At 54.0% G+C, this 18,696-nt stretch overlaps 1 protein-coding gene across 2 annotated transcripts; it reads left to right on the top strand.

Moving 5' to 3' along the window:
* Window positions 1-2: 2 nt before the first annotated feature.
* On the top strand, window positions 3-18,610 carry KLHDC3 (kelch domain containing 3). Of its 2 annotated transcripts, none has more exons than XM_057402897.1 (11): window positions 3-186; window positions 5,430-5,665; window positions 6,756-6,932; window positions 9,117-9,232; window positions 10,566-10,637; window positions 10,854-11,067; window positions 11,356-11,442; window positions 13,649-13,757; window positions 17,323-17,396; window positions 17,756-17,834; window positions 17,963-18,610. In XM_057402897.1, exons 2-11 carry the CDS (start codon window positions 5,512-5,514, stop codon window positions 18,027-18,029), a joined length of 1,149 nt encoding a protein of 382 aa, XP_057258880.1. In that variant the 5' UTR covers window positions 3-186; window positions 5,430-5,511; the 3' UTR covers window positions 18,030-18,610. The 2 variants fall into 2 exon arrangements, with proteins under 2 accessions (XP_057258880.1, XP_057258887.1); XM_057402904.1 differs by lacking the exon at window positions 3-186 and adding an exon at window positions 870-1,045.
* Window positions 18,611-18,696: the final 86 nt, after the last annotated feature.

Below are 18,696 nucleotides of genomic sequence, written 5' to 3'. Positions count from 1 at the left end.
CCGTAGTCCCGGGCCGGGAGGCCCCGCCGCCGCCCTCCGCTGCCGCGCCGGGCTCCGCAGGTTCCGAGGGGCCGGGCCGAGCCGAGCCGGGCGGGGCGGCGCCGGACTACGAGTCCCAGGGAGCGGAGGGCAGCGGCTGTCGGAGCGGGGCTGCCCGGCCGGACCGGGCCGCCTTCCTGCAGCCAGGTACGGGGCTGAGGGGAGCGGGAGCTGCCGGGGCTGTGGGGTTGGAGCTACCGCTGAGCCCCTCTGTGAGGCCCTCGGGCGGCGGCTGGAGGCGCTGGGCGGCCCCGAGGGGCTCGGGGTCGGCCTCGTACCCCGGCTGTCGGGCGCTGCCCTCCTGCACCCCCCGCCGGGCCTTCGCCCTCCATCCCCGCCGGCTTGGCCAGTTTCGGCGCGGGTCGGGCTGGTTTGGGGCCGTGTTCCCTGGTCCTGCCCGGCGGGCGCCGCACGGAGGGTCCGGTGTGACAGAGAAAGGGAACACAGGGCAGCGTGTGAGGCACAGCCGGCCACGTTAGCGGCTCACCCTCGCCAGGGCTGCCTTCGGCACAGCACAGGCAGCTCGGCAGCGGCCAGAGGCCGAGATCAATTCCAGGCGGAGGGGAAGGGGTCGAGGAATGTCTCCGAAGCTCAGGGGCGCTCCGTAGGGAAGCGGCAGTGGGGCTGGGGCGGCAAAGGGAGGAAGGCGAGAAGCCAGCTCAGTAGGAGCAGGCTCTGAGCTGGGCTTTGGGCTAAAGGCGGTCAGCGGTGAGCAAGGTATGTGGGCAATAAACGAGGAGGTGGAGCTGCGGTCGGCACGGAGGGACACGGGGATGGGTGCGTGGACCGTGGTTCCCGTGTCTGACGTGAGCTTCCACATCGGTCCGAGTTAAGCCCAGGGGCTGTTCTAGCACCGTCTGCTTCGCTGGTGCTGGAATTGCGAGCATCCGAGCCGCTGAATGTGCAAGCTTGCAGTTTCACGCGGCCTTAGCATAAATAGGCAAAGCATCAGATAAATGTCAAGCACGAGTGAAGAAAGCGGCTGGTTCTTGTGCTATCTCTGACAGTAAGTTGGATGTGCTTGAAATAGAACGGTCTGCATGGGCTGCTGCGAGCTGGCTGGGCTATTTTAGGTGTTACTAACCCGTGTGGCTGGCATCTTCGGGGAGACGGGACCGAGGCAGCCGCACGGTAGGATTTGCGCTCTGGAGCAGCTCTGCAGGGGCAGGAGGCTGCTCGACTTGGGGGGGGGCGAGGGGGCTGTAATTTTGGGGGTGACAGGACATCCAGGCCACTTTCTGCTGGGTTTCTCTCCTTGCTTTGGGAATGGGCTGCAGCAAAGTTGATCTGAGCAGCTTTCGGGAATGGCTCTAGGTTTCTGTGTGTGTGTGCAAAGGAGCAAAGCGGACTCTTTGTGTGAAGGAGTGGAGCTAAGGGTGTCTGTTTTTGTTGTAAGATTGTAAGCTGGCTGCTGCACTTGGAGTTGGTCAGTGGCTTTCTATCTCGAATGGAATGTTTTCGTGGTTGGAGAAGAGGAGACTCTGGGGAGAGCTGATAACAGCCTTCCAGTATCTAAAGGGGCCAACAAGAAAGGTGGATAGGGGCTTTTGACAAGGATCTGTAGGGATGGGACAAGGGGGAATGGCTTTAACCTGACAGAGGGGAGATTGAGATGAGATATTAGGAAGAAATTCTTCTCTGTGAGGGTGCTGATGCCCTGGCACAGGGTGCCCAGAGAAGCTGTGGCTGCCCCATCCCTGGCAGCGTTCAAGGCCAGGTTTGACAGGGCTTTGAACAACCTGGTCTAGTGGAAGGTGTCCCTGCCCGTGGCAGGGGGTTGGAACTGGATGAGCTTTAAGGTCCCTTCCAACCCAAACCAGTCTGGGATTCTATGATCCTGAGTGCTGCAGGGGAGGGGGAGAGGAGAGGGTGTCACTGTAACAGCTTTGGAAGGTTTGCTAGTGAGGAATTGAGTGATTTTCTGGTGCTCTGAGGTGTACACTGAGGCATATGGATAATAGTTGCTTCAGGCATTATGTGCGTTTCAGACAGCAGCACAGCCAGACCTGTTGTCTGTAGGTGCTGTATTTGAAGACCAGGGAACTGAAAAGCCCCAGGTCCCTTTGCTGGGTGCTTCTGCTGACAGAGAGCAAGGGCAGTGTTGAAGGATGTCCAGAGATACTTCTTTGCAAACAGCCCTGTGAGCTTCCACTCGTGACAGCACGCCTGACACAGCGACAGAGCTGCTCTGCAGTCACCCCGTGGCAGTTGTTGCACCACGTACTCTGGAAGCGCGTCCCCTGTGTTGCTGTGCCCGGCCATTGAGGGCTTCAGGTGGTGACCACAGCAGGTTATTTTGAGCACTTCTTAATTTTAGCTTCCCTGTGCTCGGTGGCACAGGAACAACTCGTTGCTGTGGTCACTTAATTGCCAGCAGCAGCAGCATCAGGTCCTTCAGCAGTAGGTGAAGTGTCACCTGGCTTTGGGAAACGTTCCTGTCCCTGGCAGTTAATGACAGGACCTACCCAGGCTTTCAACCCAAGTTCCTCTGCATTCTACGTGCTTGAGTGTAGCTCTAGATGGACAGTGCCAGCAATGGGCTGAACGAGGAGCTGGGGCTGGAGCAGCTCTGGGGAGGAGAAGGGTGGCTCAGCAGGGCCCAGCAAAGGGACACACGCTGAGCTCCGTGTCTGCATAGATGCAGAAGGCAATAGCTCCTAGTGACAATAGCCTCTGAGGTCTGAACAATTCAAGCTTCATTTTGCAGTGCACGTGAAAAAGCACCTGGTTTGCCTGAACTGGGACGTGCAGCACCTCCTGCAGCCAGTGCCCTCCAGTTCTCTGGCACAGTTTGCCTCCATCTAATCAATATTCCTATGGTTTCTACCCTACAGCCCTGCTGCTGGTGTCCTAAATGAGAAATCCCAGAGTGTATTTTGCATAACAGTTGGGGGAGATCGTTAGTAAATGTTTCATGTCGATTTTGCTGCTCCCCTTTCCCCCCCCGGCTGTGCCCTGTGTAATCTTTAAAGAAACCTAAGGCATCCTGCCTAACGCCAAATGTATTAATGCCTCATTGGAATGAGGTTGGAAGGTGGTGTGTTTATGTCCTCATCTATGTCGTATGAATTACCATTGGATTACAATGAAATGTAATAGTGTGCATAGTTGTAGGACAGAAAATAACTCTTTTTTTTCTTAAAAGATGTGTTTGACTCATGTTTGCAGATAGTGCAGAGGGAGGAATGGCAGCAGGAAAATTGGCTTTGGGACAGGAGACTTGCCCTGTGAAAGGATTTCCAAAGAAGGCAGGAGAGGAGAGAGGCTGGAGCTGGATGGGGGAGTGGGGAGTCCTCAGGAGATGGGGCTGACCCTGTGTGTGGCTGAAAAGGGGAGAGCAAGTGCTTGGCTTGGGGTGGTTTTGGGGTTGTGGCCAGTGGCAGAAGAGGAAGACTGATGTTTTTACTGCAGTGTAGAGAAGAGCAGTCAAGTTTGGAAGAACCCTGCTAGCTTGCTAAATCCTGTGTTTTCCTTTACCTTTTAATACATGATCCTGTAAGGATCACTTCACACTTCTGATTCATTCCTTTCATGGAAAGAAAACAGCATTCCTGCGTGCCCTGGGTCTGAGGAGTGGCAGCCGGAGGCTGTGCTGGTAAAGCTTCCTGATGTGTTTGCTCTGAAGGGGTATCTCCGTCCCAAGCTAAGGCAAAGCGTGGCCAACTTCAACCCCATCACGCCCACCGCTGGCCCAGGGAATGGTTATCTCTGGGAAAACCTATCCCAGTAACTGTGATGTAGGAAAGGACAGCACGACACTGTTGCTACGACATCAGCATCCTTTTCTACAGTGTTGTAACCAGCTGGCCCTTGGGCTGCTGCCTCTCAGTGACTGGGTTAATTTCTTAGGATGCATAGCCTTTGTTTCCTGTGTCCCTGTGACTCATTGTAATTGGGAAGCTGTGCAGGCTCCTGTTGGGTGGAAGGACCAGTGTCCTGCTCCGGCAGCAACGTGCTCCCCGGCACATGGATCAAGTAAACTCCCAAGCGTGAAGAAGAGTCTTCCCAGCCTTTGTGGCCAAAAAGGCTTGGCACCAAGCCTGCCTACCATGCCAGGCTGCTGTGCTTCTCTACCCCAGAAGGAACCAAGTGGAGAACTTGGAAGCAAGGTTAATCCTCTTAATCTTCCAGGATCAGGTTCAGCCTGAAGGGTGTTGAAACTGTTGACACTGGTGGTTAAGTCCAGCTGAGCTCCTTGGGGCTTTCATAGAATCACTTAACCAAGAAGTGATTTAGAGGGAAACACTGGTTAGATTTGCAGTGGTAACCCATGACTAGGCAGGAAACAGATTTAGATATGTGAAGTCTTCAACAGAGTCCGAGGGGTGACTTTGGTGGTCTCCATGGAAACTCATCCCTTCTGTAGCTTTGCGGAGGACTTGTACAAGAGCTGCTGCCTGGCTTTAAAAATACTGGAGTGATTTAAGGAACAGAATCCAAACCTGCTAGGTCTGAACCTGGGATGGTCCCAGACACACAGTGAAACATGGCCTGTAGCAGAGGGAATTGTTCCTAGGCCCTTCTGGAGCCATTCAGCTGCAGAAGAGCTTGATGAGATGTTCTGGGTTGCTGATTGCACTTTAGGTTACAGGGGTTGCCGCAGGGAGAAGCCGCTTCGCAGGAGGGACTCCTTGGTCTGCGCTCCTCTGTTACAAGTGAGACTGCAGGATGGAAAATGTCTTCCCCAAAGGGCAGTCAGGCATTGGAACAGGCTGCCCAGGGCAGTGCTGGAGTCACCATCCTGGCAAGTGTTCACAAACCGTGTAGATGAGGCCCTCAGTGCCATGGGTTCGTGGTGGCCTTGGCAGTGCTGGGGCACGGTTGGACTGGATGAGCTTGAAGGTCTTTTCCAACCTGGCTGATTCTGTGATGCTGAGAAGAGGGGTGCTGTCGCCCACCCCTGTATCAGGGAGGCAGTTGCTTTATGTGGGGGTTGCTCTTTGGGTTTCTTTTGTTGAGTGTTTTTTGGTTTGTAATGTTTTCCTCTGCTGTTTGTCACCACTGATCCCAAGAGCGTGCTCGCTTCCCTCTGGCTCTGTTCTTTTCACCTTCAGAATTGGCTCTCACGGTGCGTTTTCATTCATGTGGACAGATTGTTCTGGCGTGCCCATGGTGTGTGTACATGACCAGGGCACAGCCGGGCACACAGCACTGCTGCCTTCACAAAGGTGCTTGCCTTGGGCCTCCTGTACAGCACCCTGAGGGGGGTGTGTATGTGAGGGCATCTCTGCTTGCTCAGTTACAGTACCTGCCGCGTGAAGGGGACAGTAAAACCATCTCCAGCGAGGAGGCAGATGAGTGAGGATACAGCGCTGTGACCTTTATAGCTGTCATTCAAGGGAGACCTGCAAGACGGGTCGTGTTATTTTAGCGTCCTGCCTGTGTTACAGAGCCAGGTGGCAGCGCGCTGGCTGAGGAAGCATGCGGCTGCGGCACTGGGGGCCCTGAAGACCGCCTGGCTCGCGGGGAGGAATGCTACGGTGGGCAGTGCACTTGGAAGGTGGGCCGCGGAGGGTGAACCACGCTGCCGTGGCCGTCGGGCACAAGGTCTACTCCTTCGGTGGGTACTGTTCTGGAGAAGACTATGAGACGCTGCGGCAGATTGACGTCCATGTCTTTAACGCAGGTAAGCGTACATCAGTGGAGAGACGTGGCTGGCTGGGGCTTGGTTGGTTGTTGTCTTACCCACGGCTCCTTAACGTGTTCCGCTCTGAAACAGGCTGCCTGACTTTGATTGCCACAGAAGTTACTAGCGTAGATGGCAGCCCTGTGTTTGCAGCCTCATGAGCAGGACACAGAGGGCTGTAGTTCAGCAGACTGCTAGGACAAGGACACCCTGGTAGGATAAGGGCTCACTAGAGTAACCACGTAGTCCATGGCTTGTTTTGCAGTTGCTTGTTCTCTGTGTACGCTAACGCAAGTAGGTGCAAAGAGGTGACGTTTAGCTGGCTCAGGTCCCCATCCAGTTTGCAGCATGACCCTAGTGTGGAAGGGGTGGGAGCGAGAACACTCAGTTAAGTCTCTGGGTTTAGACTCCTTTTAAGACACCTGACCTGTTCTCTCTCCCTGTGAGAGCATTTCAAGTGAACTGCAGACTGTTTTCTGCTATGTTTTGTATTGTGTCAGTGTTGAAAACAAAACTGGAGGCTGTATGTGTGGTAAAGCCAGGGTGTATTTGCCATGTAACACTTGCTGTGACTCTTGCCCTGTCATTAAACCCTGTAATACCTGTTAATTGCTCTGGCTAATGCTGAACGTGACACGCAGGCTACCAGGAAGCACAACCTGTAATCACAACGAACTCCTTTTAGTAACACAAGGTTAGCAGGGAGAACTCCAGAATGGATGGGGGTAAAGGAGATAGGCAGCTGCCTCCTTTAGAGCTTAAAAACCAAAGCAAAAGCAAATAAACCCTCTTCCTACAAAGCTGCTGAGTTGTTTTACTTAAACTGCACCACTTCGAGTCTAAAGGATGCCTTCAGATGCGTTCCCTCCTGTTCCTAGTGAATTATTCCTGTGCTGCCCATTCTTCCAGCTTTGAGTCTCTTCACAAACATCACGAGCCTGAAGTCCTGTCCTGTCCTGAGCCTGTTTCTGTCCATAGTCCTTGGGTCCTCCAATGTTTCCTCTAGTCTCATGTGTGACAGGGTGCTCGTGACCTGTGAGCACCTGTAGCGGGCTCAGCATTTGACATGGGCTCAAACTTGTGCTTTCAGTGTCTCTGCGTTGGATCAAGCTGCCTCCAGTGTGGACAAACAGCCGAGATCAAGTGAGGGAGGTGCCCTACATGAGGTATGGGCACTCAGCAGTGCTCATAGATGACACCGTCTACATATGGGGCGGTCGCAACGACACTGAGGGAGCCTGCAACGTGCTCTATGCCTTTGATGTCAGTAAGTTCCAGCTTCTCGCTCTTCCGTGCTGCAGCTGCTCTTGCCGAGACCTCTGTGCCCCACACACTGCTCCCAGGCTTGTTTTTCTGGCCCTCAGTATCTCCACAAAGTGACAGTCCGAGGAGATGGGGCACATGGGGAATTGTGGCTCCCTGTTTCAGCAGGTTTGGAAGGGGAGCAGAGTGCCAGGTGTGTCTGCACACTTGGCTCTCTGTAAAAGCCTTTGAACAGAGACTGCTGAGCTTGTCCAGTAATCAAACTGGGTTTAACTTTTCTATCAGCTTTGTGTGCTCGCTCTGATAGTAACTACAGCTGAAGTGTTTGCTCTCTGTGATGTGCTGTTCCTTAACCATGGCTGAAGGTTGCAGCGAGAAGGGGCTGGAGCTCTCAAGGATTGTGGTTCCTCTCCGGGGTGCTCCTTCTTTCTGAAAGCATGAAGGAGGGTGAGGAATAAAACGGAGAAGCATTCAGGGCCAGGATGGAAAAATGAGGGAAGGTGTGAGCCGAGTTAGATAAGCCTGGAAAATGAGCTCTGTGAGCTTCTTGGTTGGCTTCTCCATCGTGGTGCTGGGGCGCCTGGGGAGAACACGCACCATCAGGAACTGGGTGCACATGAGTGTCAGGAAAGGAAGGGAGTACGTCTGGATTCTGGAGGCAAGTCCATCTAAATACTGACCACCAGCTGCCTTGGTGGACTTGCAAAGGAACTGCTTGCTCTGGTGCTTGGTTAGGGGTTCCCTTCATTGGCAGGAGATGTCTCACAGCTTGGAGCTGCTCCCTGGGCATGGGGTTTCTCCCTTCCCCTGACACATGCAGCTGGGAAGCCACCAGTGAGCCTTTGTCTAAACAGAGGCCTTATACTGGGATCTGTCTGCTCCCCCTGCCAGCTCCAGTGCTTTAGCATTAAGTGACTATTAACAACAGGCCAGACTTGAGTCCTGTTCGAGCCCTCTGCAGCTGCCTGCACACACTGTGCCTGTCCCCTGCCAGTCCTGGAAAGTGAGGCTGGCAGCTGCAGCCCCATGTCTGTGGGGCAAGTTCCACTGCAGGAGAGCCATCAGGCTGGTTAAAGTCCTGGTTAAGCACAGTTGTATCCCCTGGGGCATTGAGCAGATCACGAGTCAAGGTCTTCACCGTCTCTAATTTGACATGTTGTGCTTGGGTGAACCCTTGCTGATACCATGTGCCTGGGCTTGGAAGCAGCCCATGAAGGTAAGGAACTTGATAGCCATGGCAGCTTTCTTACTAGAGGCTGTCCAGGGATTCTGTTGACCTTGCAAGACCCTTTGTATGGTTCCAGCTGGAGCCTAGATGCATAGCTGTGGCCATGGGCCAAGTTCACAGAAGTTATCCTTGTGAAGAATGTTGCTTTGGCTCCAGAGTTACCCCATCTTGAAATAAGCACTGCTCTTGGCAGCTCACAGCAGGTAGCTGCCTCGGGGCTTATCTGTGCCTCTCTGGGCTCTGGGGACAGGTGCCTGTGCTTGGCAGGGAGTGAGGCTTGGCTCCCTGCTGCCCTGGCATGGAGAACAGCTCTGGCTAGAGTTAAAGTCCTCCCCTAAACCAAGCCAAGCCCTAGAGCTGAATGTGGCTGATGCAGGCTCCCGTGGAGCAGTGTGAAGGGTGGAGAGTGAGAAAGGCTCCCCCTGAAGAGGGGCTGAGAATGTAGCAAGAGGAGCAGATAAGATAGGGAGAGCTGCACTGCAGAGGTGCACACTAGCTCTCTTGACATGGTGAGCTTGTGGTTAAGTGGCTTCTGCCTGGCTTTGAGGGCTGGTTTTCCTCTGTCAGTCAGCATCTCCGTGCCGTGAGGTCAGCTTTGCCACATCATTGCTTCGTTGTAATTGCAACTGCAAATGCAGAGTTGGTAAGTGACTCACAAGTAGGCTTTGCAAGAGGTACAATAAGAACAGAATTGCTCAAGCAGTGCTGTACTACTCACGCTTCAACTGCGAGCTGTTTGCCAGGTCAGGCAGAGCCAGGAGCTGAGACCTCTGCCACCGTGTCCTTCTGCAGAGGCTCAGGTAGGCAGCCTTGCCTGAAGGAGCCTGCAGGCTCCCCAGAGAAGCAGATGCTGTGTGTGAGAGAGGGATTTCTGCCCCAACCATGAAGAGCAGCAGTAAAGAGCTGTCCCATCCCAACACCTACTGTATTTGCTCAGCGTTGCTTCCTGCTGTGTTTCAGACACGCACAAATGGTTCACTCCAAAGGTGTCTGGAATGGTCCCGGGAGCACGGGATGGGCACTCAGCTTGTGTCCTGGCAAAGAGCATGTTCATCTTCGGAGGTTATGAGCAGCTGGTGAGTCCTCTTGGAAACTGTTACTTGGCAATCCCTTGGGAAAGAGGGGTACCCAGGCCATCAGTAGGGGCAGGCTACAGGGGCACATTTATATCCATAGTTGCTTTCCTTTTATAGCTCAGCCAAGTTATGGTGTTAATTACCCAGGTTATGCTGCTTGTTCTGTGGAGAAGATGCTTGGGAGAGTAGGTGTAAAAAGAAATGGTGGGTTTTTTCCTTCCCCAAACCGTACAGATAGGTAAAAATAGTTGGGTTTTATCTCATTTTTTTCTGGCTCGCTTCTCAGCCAAATTTAGGTAGCGAAATGTATAACATCTTTAATATATTTCTTTTTAATTTGGCTGAGAAACGACCCAGAAAAATCACTTTCCAATCTCTGCAGTGTTGCTGTGAGGTTTTGTCCTAATCTGGTACATGTTCCTTGTGTTCTGTACCTGCTACCCCATCTTGCTCATCCCCTCTAGCAAGCTCTTGCCCTCCCGTTAGGAATACCTTGAGCTGGAGGTCATCCTGCACTGTCTGTCAGTGTGCCTGATGCTCCTTTGAGCAAATCCCTTTGTTCTGATCTTAAGAAGTGGGTAAATATCATTTCAGTCTATTGCCAGGCTCTAGAAAAGGTGGGCAACGTCACATCTGTTTATTATGGAAGAAAGCTGGGGCTCTGTTATGGCAGTCCCAGCGTGATTCCCTTTCTTCTGAGAGCAACAGCTTGCTGAATCCATGGTCGTGATTACAGCAGCAGGAGCAGTTCAAATGGGGCTTGTTTTTAACCAGTCCCAAACAAGGCTGTCGCTGTCTCCCTGCCATCTCTCCTGCCTGGAGTCTGCTCTTTGTCTAAATGCAGGCTTTTCCAGGCAGCTAGCTGTTTGGATCCCAAGTTTTGTGGGATCCTTAGAACCACGAGTGTATTTGCTGCTGGATGTTTCGCTTCCTAGAAGTGATCTTAGCTTCTACCTCTCATCAGGCGGCCTTAACAAAGCCAGTTTGACTGTCCCATTAGCGCCCCTTTCTGCTGCATGGGATGGGGGCCAGTTTCTGCTGTTAATGTGTGTACTGTGTGGTACATACAGTACATACAGTTCCTTTGGGGGAAGGAACTGAGCACCAAATAAATGGGAAAGCTGCAAGGAGAAACAGGACACCTTTGAGGAGAAATAGGCTTTGCTCCCTCTTGCTAAGTGGTAAATGTGCTGCCTACCCTGACATCTTGGAGCGCAAGCACTGTGTCTTTAAGGAAGTACTGACTCTGAAGGGATGCTCCAGGTCTGTAGGACAGCTTCCTTCCTGGCTTCCCAGTCCCTTTGTGACCCCTTTGTGTCTTGCTGTCTTGCAGGCCGACTGCTTTTCAAACGATATCCACAAATTGGACACCACAAACATGATGTGGACCTTAATCTCTGCCAAGGTCAGTGCCTGCTTTTCACGCTGGTTTGCAGATGGGGTCTTGTACCTGTTGTTCCCTGGGGTAGCTGCCTCACAGTTACCTCACAGTTTCTGTCCCCTGTGGCTGGGATGTACAAGAGGGGAAGTTCTCCAGGAGAAGGCAGCCACCCCAGCTCCTCATCAGCATGGGTAATCTGCATCCTTCCTGTTGTGCTGTCCCTTTGTGCTGTCCCTGCAGGGCACGCCAGCCCGCTGGAGAGACTTTCATTCAGCTACCATCATTGGAACAAAGATGTACGTGTTTGGGGGCAGAGCTGATCGGTTTGGGCCATTTCACTCCAACAATGAGATCTACTGTAACCGCATTCAAGTGTTTGATACGGAAACAAACTCCTGGCTGGACTCCCCTTCAACTCCAGTGCTTCCTGAAGGCCGGCGGAGCCATTCAGCATGTGAGTGGGGGTCTGCTGAGAGACAAGGACGGTGGAAGGAGATTCCTGCCTGCCTCAGAATGGGAGTCTGGTTGCTGGGTGGAGATGGGGGTTAGCAAGGGGTCCACAGAGCCTGGCTTCAGTGGAAAGCTGTTGCTCACCGAAGAGTCTTGCACACAGCCCTGCACATGAAGTGATGTAATGAGGGTGGATAGCCAGGGCCACTTTGCATTGTGTTTGATGCTGGGATGGGGATCTGCTGGGCTCTGCCTTGGGTGGCACATTGATATCTATGCTTACTCCCCACAGTCAGCTACAATGGGGAGCTATATGTATTTGGTGGCTACAACGCACGCCTGAACAGACACTTCCACGACCTTTGGAAATTCAATCCAGGTATTTAATACTTTCAGCTTGTTGCTCAGGGCCCTTCAGCGTGTGAGTGCTCAGAGGAGCGTACTCTCCAAGGGCAGGGAGCATGCCTGGGGGGAGTTATCTCCAGGGATACTGCTTGAACTCAGGGGCAAAGAAGAGAATGTATCAGCTGTGGAAGAAGGGACAGACACCCCTTGAGAAGTGCAAGGATGTTGTTAGGTTATGGAGAGAGAAGGTTAGAAAGGTGAAGGCACAGCTGGAACTAAATCTGGCCATAAAAGGTAGTAGAAGTACTTTTACAAATGTATTGGCAATAAAGGGAAGACCAAGGAGAATCTCCATCCTCTGCTGGATATGAGGGGAAACCTAGTGAGCGAGGATGAGGAAAAGGCTGAGGTACTTAATGCTGCCTTTACGTGCCCAGTCAGCATGGGTTCACGAAGGGCAGGTCCTGCTTGACCAACCTGATCTCCTATGATAAGGTGAGCCACCTGGTTATGAGAGAATGGCTGTGCACGTTGTCTGTTTGGACTTAAGTAAAGCATTTGACACTGTCTCCCCAGTGGTCTCCTAGAGAAACTGGCTGCTCATGGCCTGGATAGGTGTGTTCTTCAGTGGGCTGGAAACTGGCTGGATGGCCAAGCCTGAAATGTGGTGGTAAATGGCATTACATCTACTTGGTGACCAGTCACTAGTGGTGTCCCGCAGGGCTTGGTGTTAGGGCCAGTGTTATTTAATATCTTCACTGATGATCTGGATGAGGGGATCAAGGGCACCCTCCGTACATTTGCAGATGACACCAAGTTGGGTGCGAGCATTGATCTGCTGGAGGGTAGGAAGGCTCTGCAGAGGGATCTGGATAGGCTGGATTGAAGGGCTGTGGCCAGTGGTGTGAGGTTCAACAAGGCAAAGTGCTGCGTCCTGCCCTTGGGCCACACCAACCCCAGGCAGCACTTCAGGCTTGGCAAAGAGTGGCTGGAAAGCTGCTCATGGAAAAGGACCTGGGGGTGCTGATTGATGGAGGTGAACATGAGCAGCTTGTGCCCAGGCAGCCAAGAAGGCCAACAGCATCCTGGCCTGTATCAGCACCAGTGTGGCAGCAGGGCCAGGGCAGCGATCATCCTGCACTGGACCTGTTGCTCTTAGAGGTCTTTTCCAACCCAGTTGATTCTGGTCTATGAAATGGCTTTTCTTCAGCAGCATTGACAGGAACTTGCTGCCATGTTTGGGATCTCTTTCTCAGATGTCTCCAAATCCTAGTTAAAACGTACAAAAGGAAGTATTGCTGAAAGACACAGCTGATCAAAGGGTGGTTGGCAAAACCCTGTTCTTAAATATACAGAAGTGCTGACAGAAAATAAGGGGAAGCAGTGGAGTTAGGGGAGCAAGAGATGGTAGCTGGGGGAACCACTCATCTTGAACTGCAGGATCACCATACCACACTCCCCTGGTACCCTATCGAGCTGTGCAGCAGAAGGGGTAGCTCTTCAGCTGGTACCTGAGTCACTGGGAGTTGGTTTAGGTCCCCATGGCTCTTTCTGCAGTCCAATAGACTGATTTTGTTTGCTAATTGCTTTGCACAGTGAAATCACCTCAGAGCAGCCAACTTGCTGATCTATGAGCTTGGGTGTGAGAGCTCCTGGAGCTTTCAGGGCTGTGCATTAGCAATTAATCACCCCCTGCATCCTTGCACAGAGAGCAGCAAGGACAAAAGCTGCTGTCTTCTTCCCCACCTGGTTCAGTTCCCCCTGCTCCCCTCCCACAACCAAGCTGTCCCAGCAACCTCCGATCTGCGGTGATGCTCTGCCTGCCACCAGATGGAGCTGGTTCCTGGGTCTCCCTCCAGACCTGGACCGCAGCAGGGTGCTGGGGATGGAGCCTGCCTGCCTGCCTGCCTGCCCCTGGAGCTCTGCCTTGTCCAGCTCCCTGTGATGGCCAGCCTGCTCCTGGTAGCCAGGCTTTGCAAGAGAGAAGGCCATCAGCATCCTGGCCTGTATCAGCCATAGTGTGGCAGCAGGGCCAGAGCAGCGATCATCCGCCTGTGCTGGGCACTGGTGAGGCTGCATCTCAAATCCTGTGTTCAGTTCTGGGCAGGTGTTGGCTAGCTGGTGTCTGTGGGGCAGTGGGCCTCCAGTTTTGCTGTGATCTGTTTAAATCCATAACCTGCTTATTCCCAGTCTTGGCCAGGCCCTCGTGACAAGCTGGTGCATTCTTCTCTGCCCCTTAGTTTCTCTTTCTTGGAGGAAGATTGAGCCCAAGGGGAAAGGCCCCTGTCCTCGGCGCCGGCAGTGCTGCTGCAGAGTGGGGGACAAAATCATTCTCTTTGGAGGCACCAGGTGAGTTGTGTGGCTCTGTGGAAGGGTTTGCCATCCCCTGCAGCACAATGTGCCTCTGCGCTCTGCCCCATGGTGTAGGCAGATACATTCGAGAGGCACGTGGCAACTGTCCCATCTACCCTGTAAGTGAAGGAAACCATGTAGGTCAGGACTGCTCTGGAAAAGGCCAAGGGGGAGATGAAAGCATGTGAATCTCCTGGTGACAAGCCTTCTTGTACACGTAGAGGCCAAAGCGTGTAACATCCTGTTCAGGAGGGGTTGTGCAGTGGTCAAGCTTCCTGTGAAAGAGGTGATGGGGAGGAGGGAGAAGATCCTGTCATCAGAAGGACCAGTATCTTAACCTGCCTTGCTACAGCAGACCACAGACTGATGTATCCTCCCCTATATGCTGCCCTGCTTCTCCCACTGCTGTGTTTCTTTCACTGGGGAGTGTGGTGTCTGCCAGGATGCAATGGGATGTCAGCTCAGCTGGGAGCTGTTTGAAGAGCTCAACACACAACAAGGCAATGTTCCCTTCTGGGCCAGGGTTCCTTAGCAAAGTTTCCATTCACAAAAGGGACCTGATGTTAGGGATTTAGCTGTCAAGCACTGAAAGCGATACCGTCAGGGTGCAGGACAGCTGAATTTGGCCAAGAGCCTTAACAGCTGCTAAAAGAAAGGAAGTGGCCCATCACCAGGACACGCTCTATGCTATCTGTAACGACAAACTGCAGCTCTGGAGCACAGGCCTGCTTCCTAGCATCTGCCTTGCAGAGACATCTGAAATGCTTTCAGCTCTCCACATGCTTTAGAAAGCTTTGGGGCTTTCTTTGGGATCCTGGAAGTGGCTTTTGAGGGGTACTTCTGGAGACAGGTTTGGGCAGAGAACAAGGGAGGGCAGGTTCTGCTGATGGGCTGACCCATGTATAACAGTGAAGGACCTTGAGGCCCCTGGGGAGCTGGGGGGTGTGTTTGGCTGTAGGGTGTCCATATGTGTGTGAGGCAGTGCTAGTGCAGGTGAGGTGTGCAGAGGTGCTGAGTTTGTCCAGCCTCCTCAGGGGATGCTGGGTGCTTCTAGGAGGGTTGGTAGGGCTTGATGGTCGTTTTGGATGCTCTCGGGTCCTGCAGTGTGGGTTTGTTACAACCGCTGGTGTTAAACCTAGGCACACCAAAGAAATATTAGCAAACCACAACAAATTTGACATCAGCTTTTTGGACTTTGGTCCACCTCTGCCAGGCAACGCAGCAGCACCTTGTTTTCTGCACTGAACAACTTCAGGATTCAACTTGTTCTTTAATCCAGCCTTAACCTAAATGTGGGCCGGTTCATCCCTAGGTCCAGAGAAGGGCAATGGAGCTGATGCAGGGCCTGGAGCACAAGTGTGATGGGGAACACTGAGGGACCTGGGGGGGTTCAGTCTCAGGAGGGACCTTATTGCTCTCTACAACTGCCTGAAAGGAGGATGGAGCCAGGAGGGGCCTGGGCTCTGCTCCCAAGGAGCAAGGGATGGGACAAGAGGAAATGGCCTCCAGCTGCACCAGGGGAGGTTTAGGCTGGATACTGGGAACAACTCCTTCCCCAAAGGGCAGTCAGGCATTGGAACAGGCTGCCCAGGGCAGTGCTGGAATCACCGTCCCTGGAAGCATTCACAAACCGTGTAGATGAGGCCCTCAGTGCCATGGGTTAGTGGTGGCCTTGGCAGTGCTGGGGAATGGTTGGACTGGGTGATCTTGGAGGTCTTTTCCAACCTTGCTGATTCTGTCTCTGGTCCCCAGTCTGGGATAGGAAGAGCTGCTGGTAGCCAGGAATGCAGCCTGCTTGGACTGGAGGAAGGCTGTGGGGAAGGGGGGATGGCGGTGGGGCCAGCGCTGGCTTCCTGTGGCAGTTATCAGGTGTGTTCTGGAGCTGCCTGGAGAGATAAGTTTTCCAGGAAGTGGGTGTAATGGAGAACTCCCTGTGGTCTGCTCCTGACCTGTGCTCCAGGGAGGGGGAGGGGGATTGGGAATGGGAGGACTCCTGGAGGGTGAACCAGGGTCAGCTTTCCAGGAGCAGTGCTGGAGGATGGACACGCAACCCCTTTGTGTCCTGCCTTCCCTTAGAGCATTCAAGAGGCACTTCTGCAGCACGCCGCCTCCTGAGGCATTCCCAATGCTTCATCCCCTTTGATAGTCCTGCCCGGACCCTGCTCTTTTCCCCAGCTGGGGTCTGCCACTGTGCCCAGCAGCAGTCCTGTCCCTTGTGTCCCATTTAGGTGACCACGAAGTCTTGTAGCACTAAGCTCAGTGTTCCCATCCTGCTGTGTCACAGCCCCTGGTCTGGTTTCCTCCCAGACCCTTGAGCATGCAGAGACCATCCAGAGGGAAGACCAAGACAGAGAGGGAATGCTGTAAAACAGAGTTTAGCTGAACAGATGCTGATCCAAGGGCGTGATGCAGAGCTCTAGCTTGCTGAGCTGCTGTGCAGCTGGACAGAGCAGTTGTGCTTGGCTCTGGCTGTCTCCTGCTCTTGAACTCCAGGCTTTCCCTAGCTGCTTGCAGTTTGGTGATTAAAACCACAAACAAGGTGCCTGCTGCTTCCCTTTGAAAGATAAGGGATGGTCTAGGGTTTCCTGTGACGTGGATGGGAGATTAGATTGTGGCGTGGTGAGCACACAGGGGTGGAATTAAAGGGGCTCTTGCCTGTATCCGGGCAGATGGGATCCATCAGCAGCAGGTCTGTGTGGGCAGTGAGCTCTGCTCTGCAGCCTGTGCTGGGGTTATAGGAACAGAGGGGGATGCAGGTTCTGTCTCGTGCCCCATGAGATGTGAAGCTCAGTGGGTCATAGGTGGGGAAGCAAGTGACACTGGGGTGAGAAGTCACTGCCTGAGGTCCCAGCTAAGCGGTGAGGACACACTAAATTGCCTTGTCACAAGCCAAAGCAGGACTTAAAACCCCTTTCCTTTGTTTCCAATGCTCCAAACACCACCCGCCATGGGAGCGCTTCTGCTGGTCCAGGCACCTCTGCTCCGGCACAGGCTGGTCTCTGTGCTGAGGGTGCCCAGTCTCCTGGGTGCTGTGGCTGTTCCATGAAGGGTGCAGAGGCAGGAAGCGATAGGTGAGGCTGTCTGTTCCCGAGGAATGCCTGGAGTCATAGCTCCTTGCTGCCACTCCAGGACCAACGTGGCAAACTGGGATTGTTGTAAATGACTGCAGCCCTAATCAGAGCCTCTCACATGCTTGGTTACAGTCTGAAACGCTGTCCCCAGTTTGGTACAACCAGGGAGCACTGCCTGGAGCCCACAGTGATTCCCGGGGGGAGGCACCAGGGGAAGGAGCAGTCTGAAACCAGCCAGAGCCTGGTCCATGTTCCTGTGGGTGGGAGGTGCAGCAAAGCAACAGGGACGGGGCAGGCCCACATCTGGAGTCATTGTGCTTGCTGGTGGGAAGGGGGCAGCTCCCCCATTCCCTGCCATGGCTTAGAGGAGATGGTGTGTGTCTCTGCACCCAGCTCTGTGCAGCTCCATGAGGACCTGGGGCGGGAGCAAGGGACCGTAACTGATGGACAAGTGTTTTGGCACTGACTGATGCTTTTCTTGGCTTCTGCAGCCCGTCTCCAGAGGAGGGAATGGGTGATGAATTCGACCTGATGGATCACTCGGATCTCTACATCCTCGACTTCAGTACGTGAGCACTCCCTGCCTGGCTTGTGCCTCTCACCACAGGGTGCCCTGCAAGCAGGCCCTGCTGTGAAGCACCATCCCATGTCCTCAATGGCTCCAAGTCCCTACCTCTTGTTGGCAGGCAGCTGTCTCGGGCTGGTGTACATGGCTTAAGCCTGGCCTCATGGCTTTTCCTACACACAGGCTTGTTGTGGGAGCACAGGAGACTGCTCTAGACTGTCCCTGGTGTGCACCCTGCCTTGTCCCTCACAGGGGTGGCCAGGGTGCTCTGCCTGGTTTCCCATGGTCCTGACTGCACAATTCCTGACCCCAGAGTGTCTGGCCAAGGCCTGCTGTGCCTAACCACCTTCTCCCTGCAGGCCCCAGCCTAAAGACGCTGTGTAAGTTAGCAGTGATTCAGTACAGCCTGGACCAGTCCTGCCTTCCCCACGACATCAGGTACTGTGTGCCCTGCTGGGAGGGCTCCCTCTCCTTGGGGTGCTCTAGCCCTGCCTGAGGGCTGCCTGCTCCAGCCCTCGGCACTGTGGTGATGCTTTCTCTCACTGTACCCCATCGCTGTGTTACAGATGGGAGCTCTCGGCCATGACGACAAACAGCACCATCAGCCGCCCCATCGTCTCCTCCCAGGGCTGATGTCGGTTCGTCCCTCCACCGCCCTGCCCTCGCCCCTCCACACACTGACCTCTTGCTCTACTGCCTGCATGAGTTTTTAGCCCTTTCGATCAAGGAAACGGTGAGCTCAGTTCATCTTGCCCCAGCCAGGCCTCCCTCTGCCCTCGTCTTCCTTTGGGCAGCATGAGTGTGCAGGCAGAGCTGGCCACTGGGGAAGGAACTGGCTTGTCCCAGCAGCACAACTGTGAACTCCCCTCTTTGCTGATGGATCCAGCACCTCCTGCCTTCCTTCACCTTGCCTATGGAGCTGCAGCTGCACTGGCCTGGTCCCTGGCCACTTTCCAAGGGCCTGAATCAACTCCTAGCACCAGCCATGGCCCTGGGGTTGGCTTGGGGCTATGAACTGTTCCTGTGCTGCCTCCAGAGAGCAGGGATCTTCATGCCTGCACACGCCAGTGCTGACCAGCTTCCTGGCACCAGACAGCAAGGTCCCAGCCCCACGCTGAGCCTGATGTGGAGGCCTGGGCCCAGCTGGACTCTCTGCCCAGCTCCCTTGTGAAACAGCAACCAGGGGGGTTTTATAAATGCTGAGGCAGACTTGGCTCCTGCTGCTCTGTGTATCCTGGCAGGCAAAGGGGGAGAGGTCTGGGAGGGGACAGACTGGACCGGGTGCTTTCCCACACAGCTG

The sequence above is a fragment of the Pezoporus wallicus genome, unplaced genomic scaffold (assembly GCF_028554395.1).
Source record: "Pezoporus wallicus isolate ANWC-B61680 ecotype Strahan unplaced genomic scaffold, APGP_CSIRO_Pwel_v1 contig_7553, whole genome shotgun sequence".
Lineage (NCBI taxonomy): Eukaryota > Metazoa > Chordata > Aves > Psittaciformes > Psittacidae > Pezoporus > Pezoporus wallicus.
The sequence above is the reverse complement of the archived record's forward strand: the minus strand, read 5'-3'. Positions and strand labels throughout refer to the sequence as shown.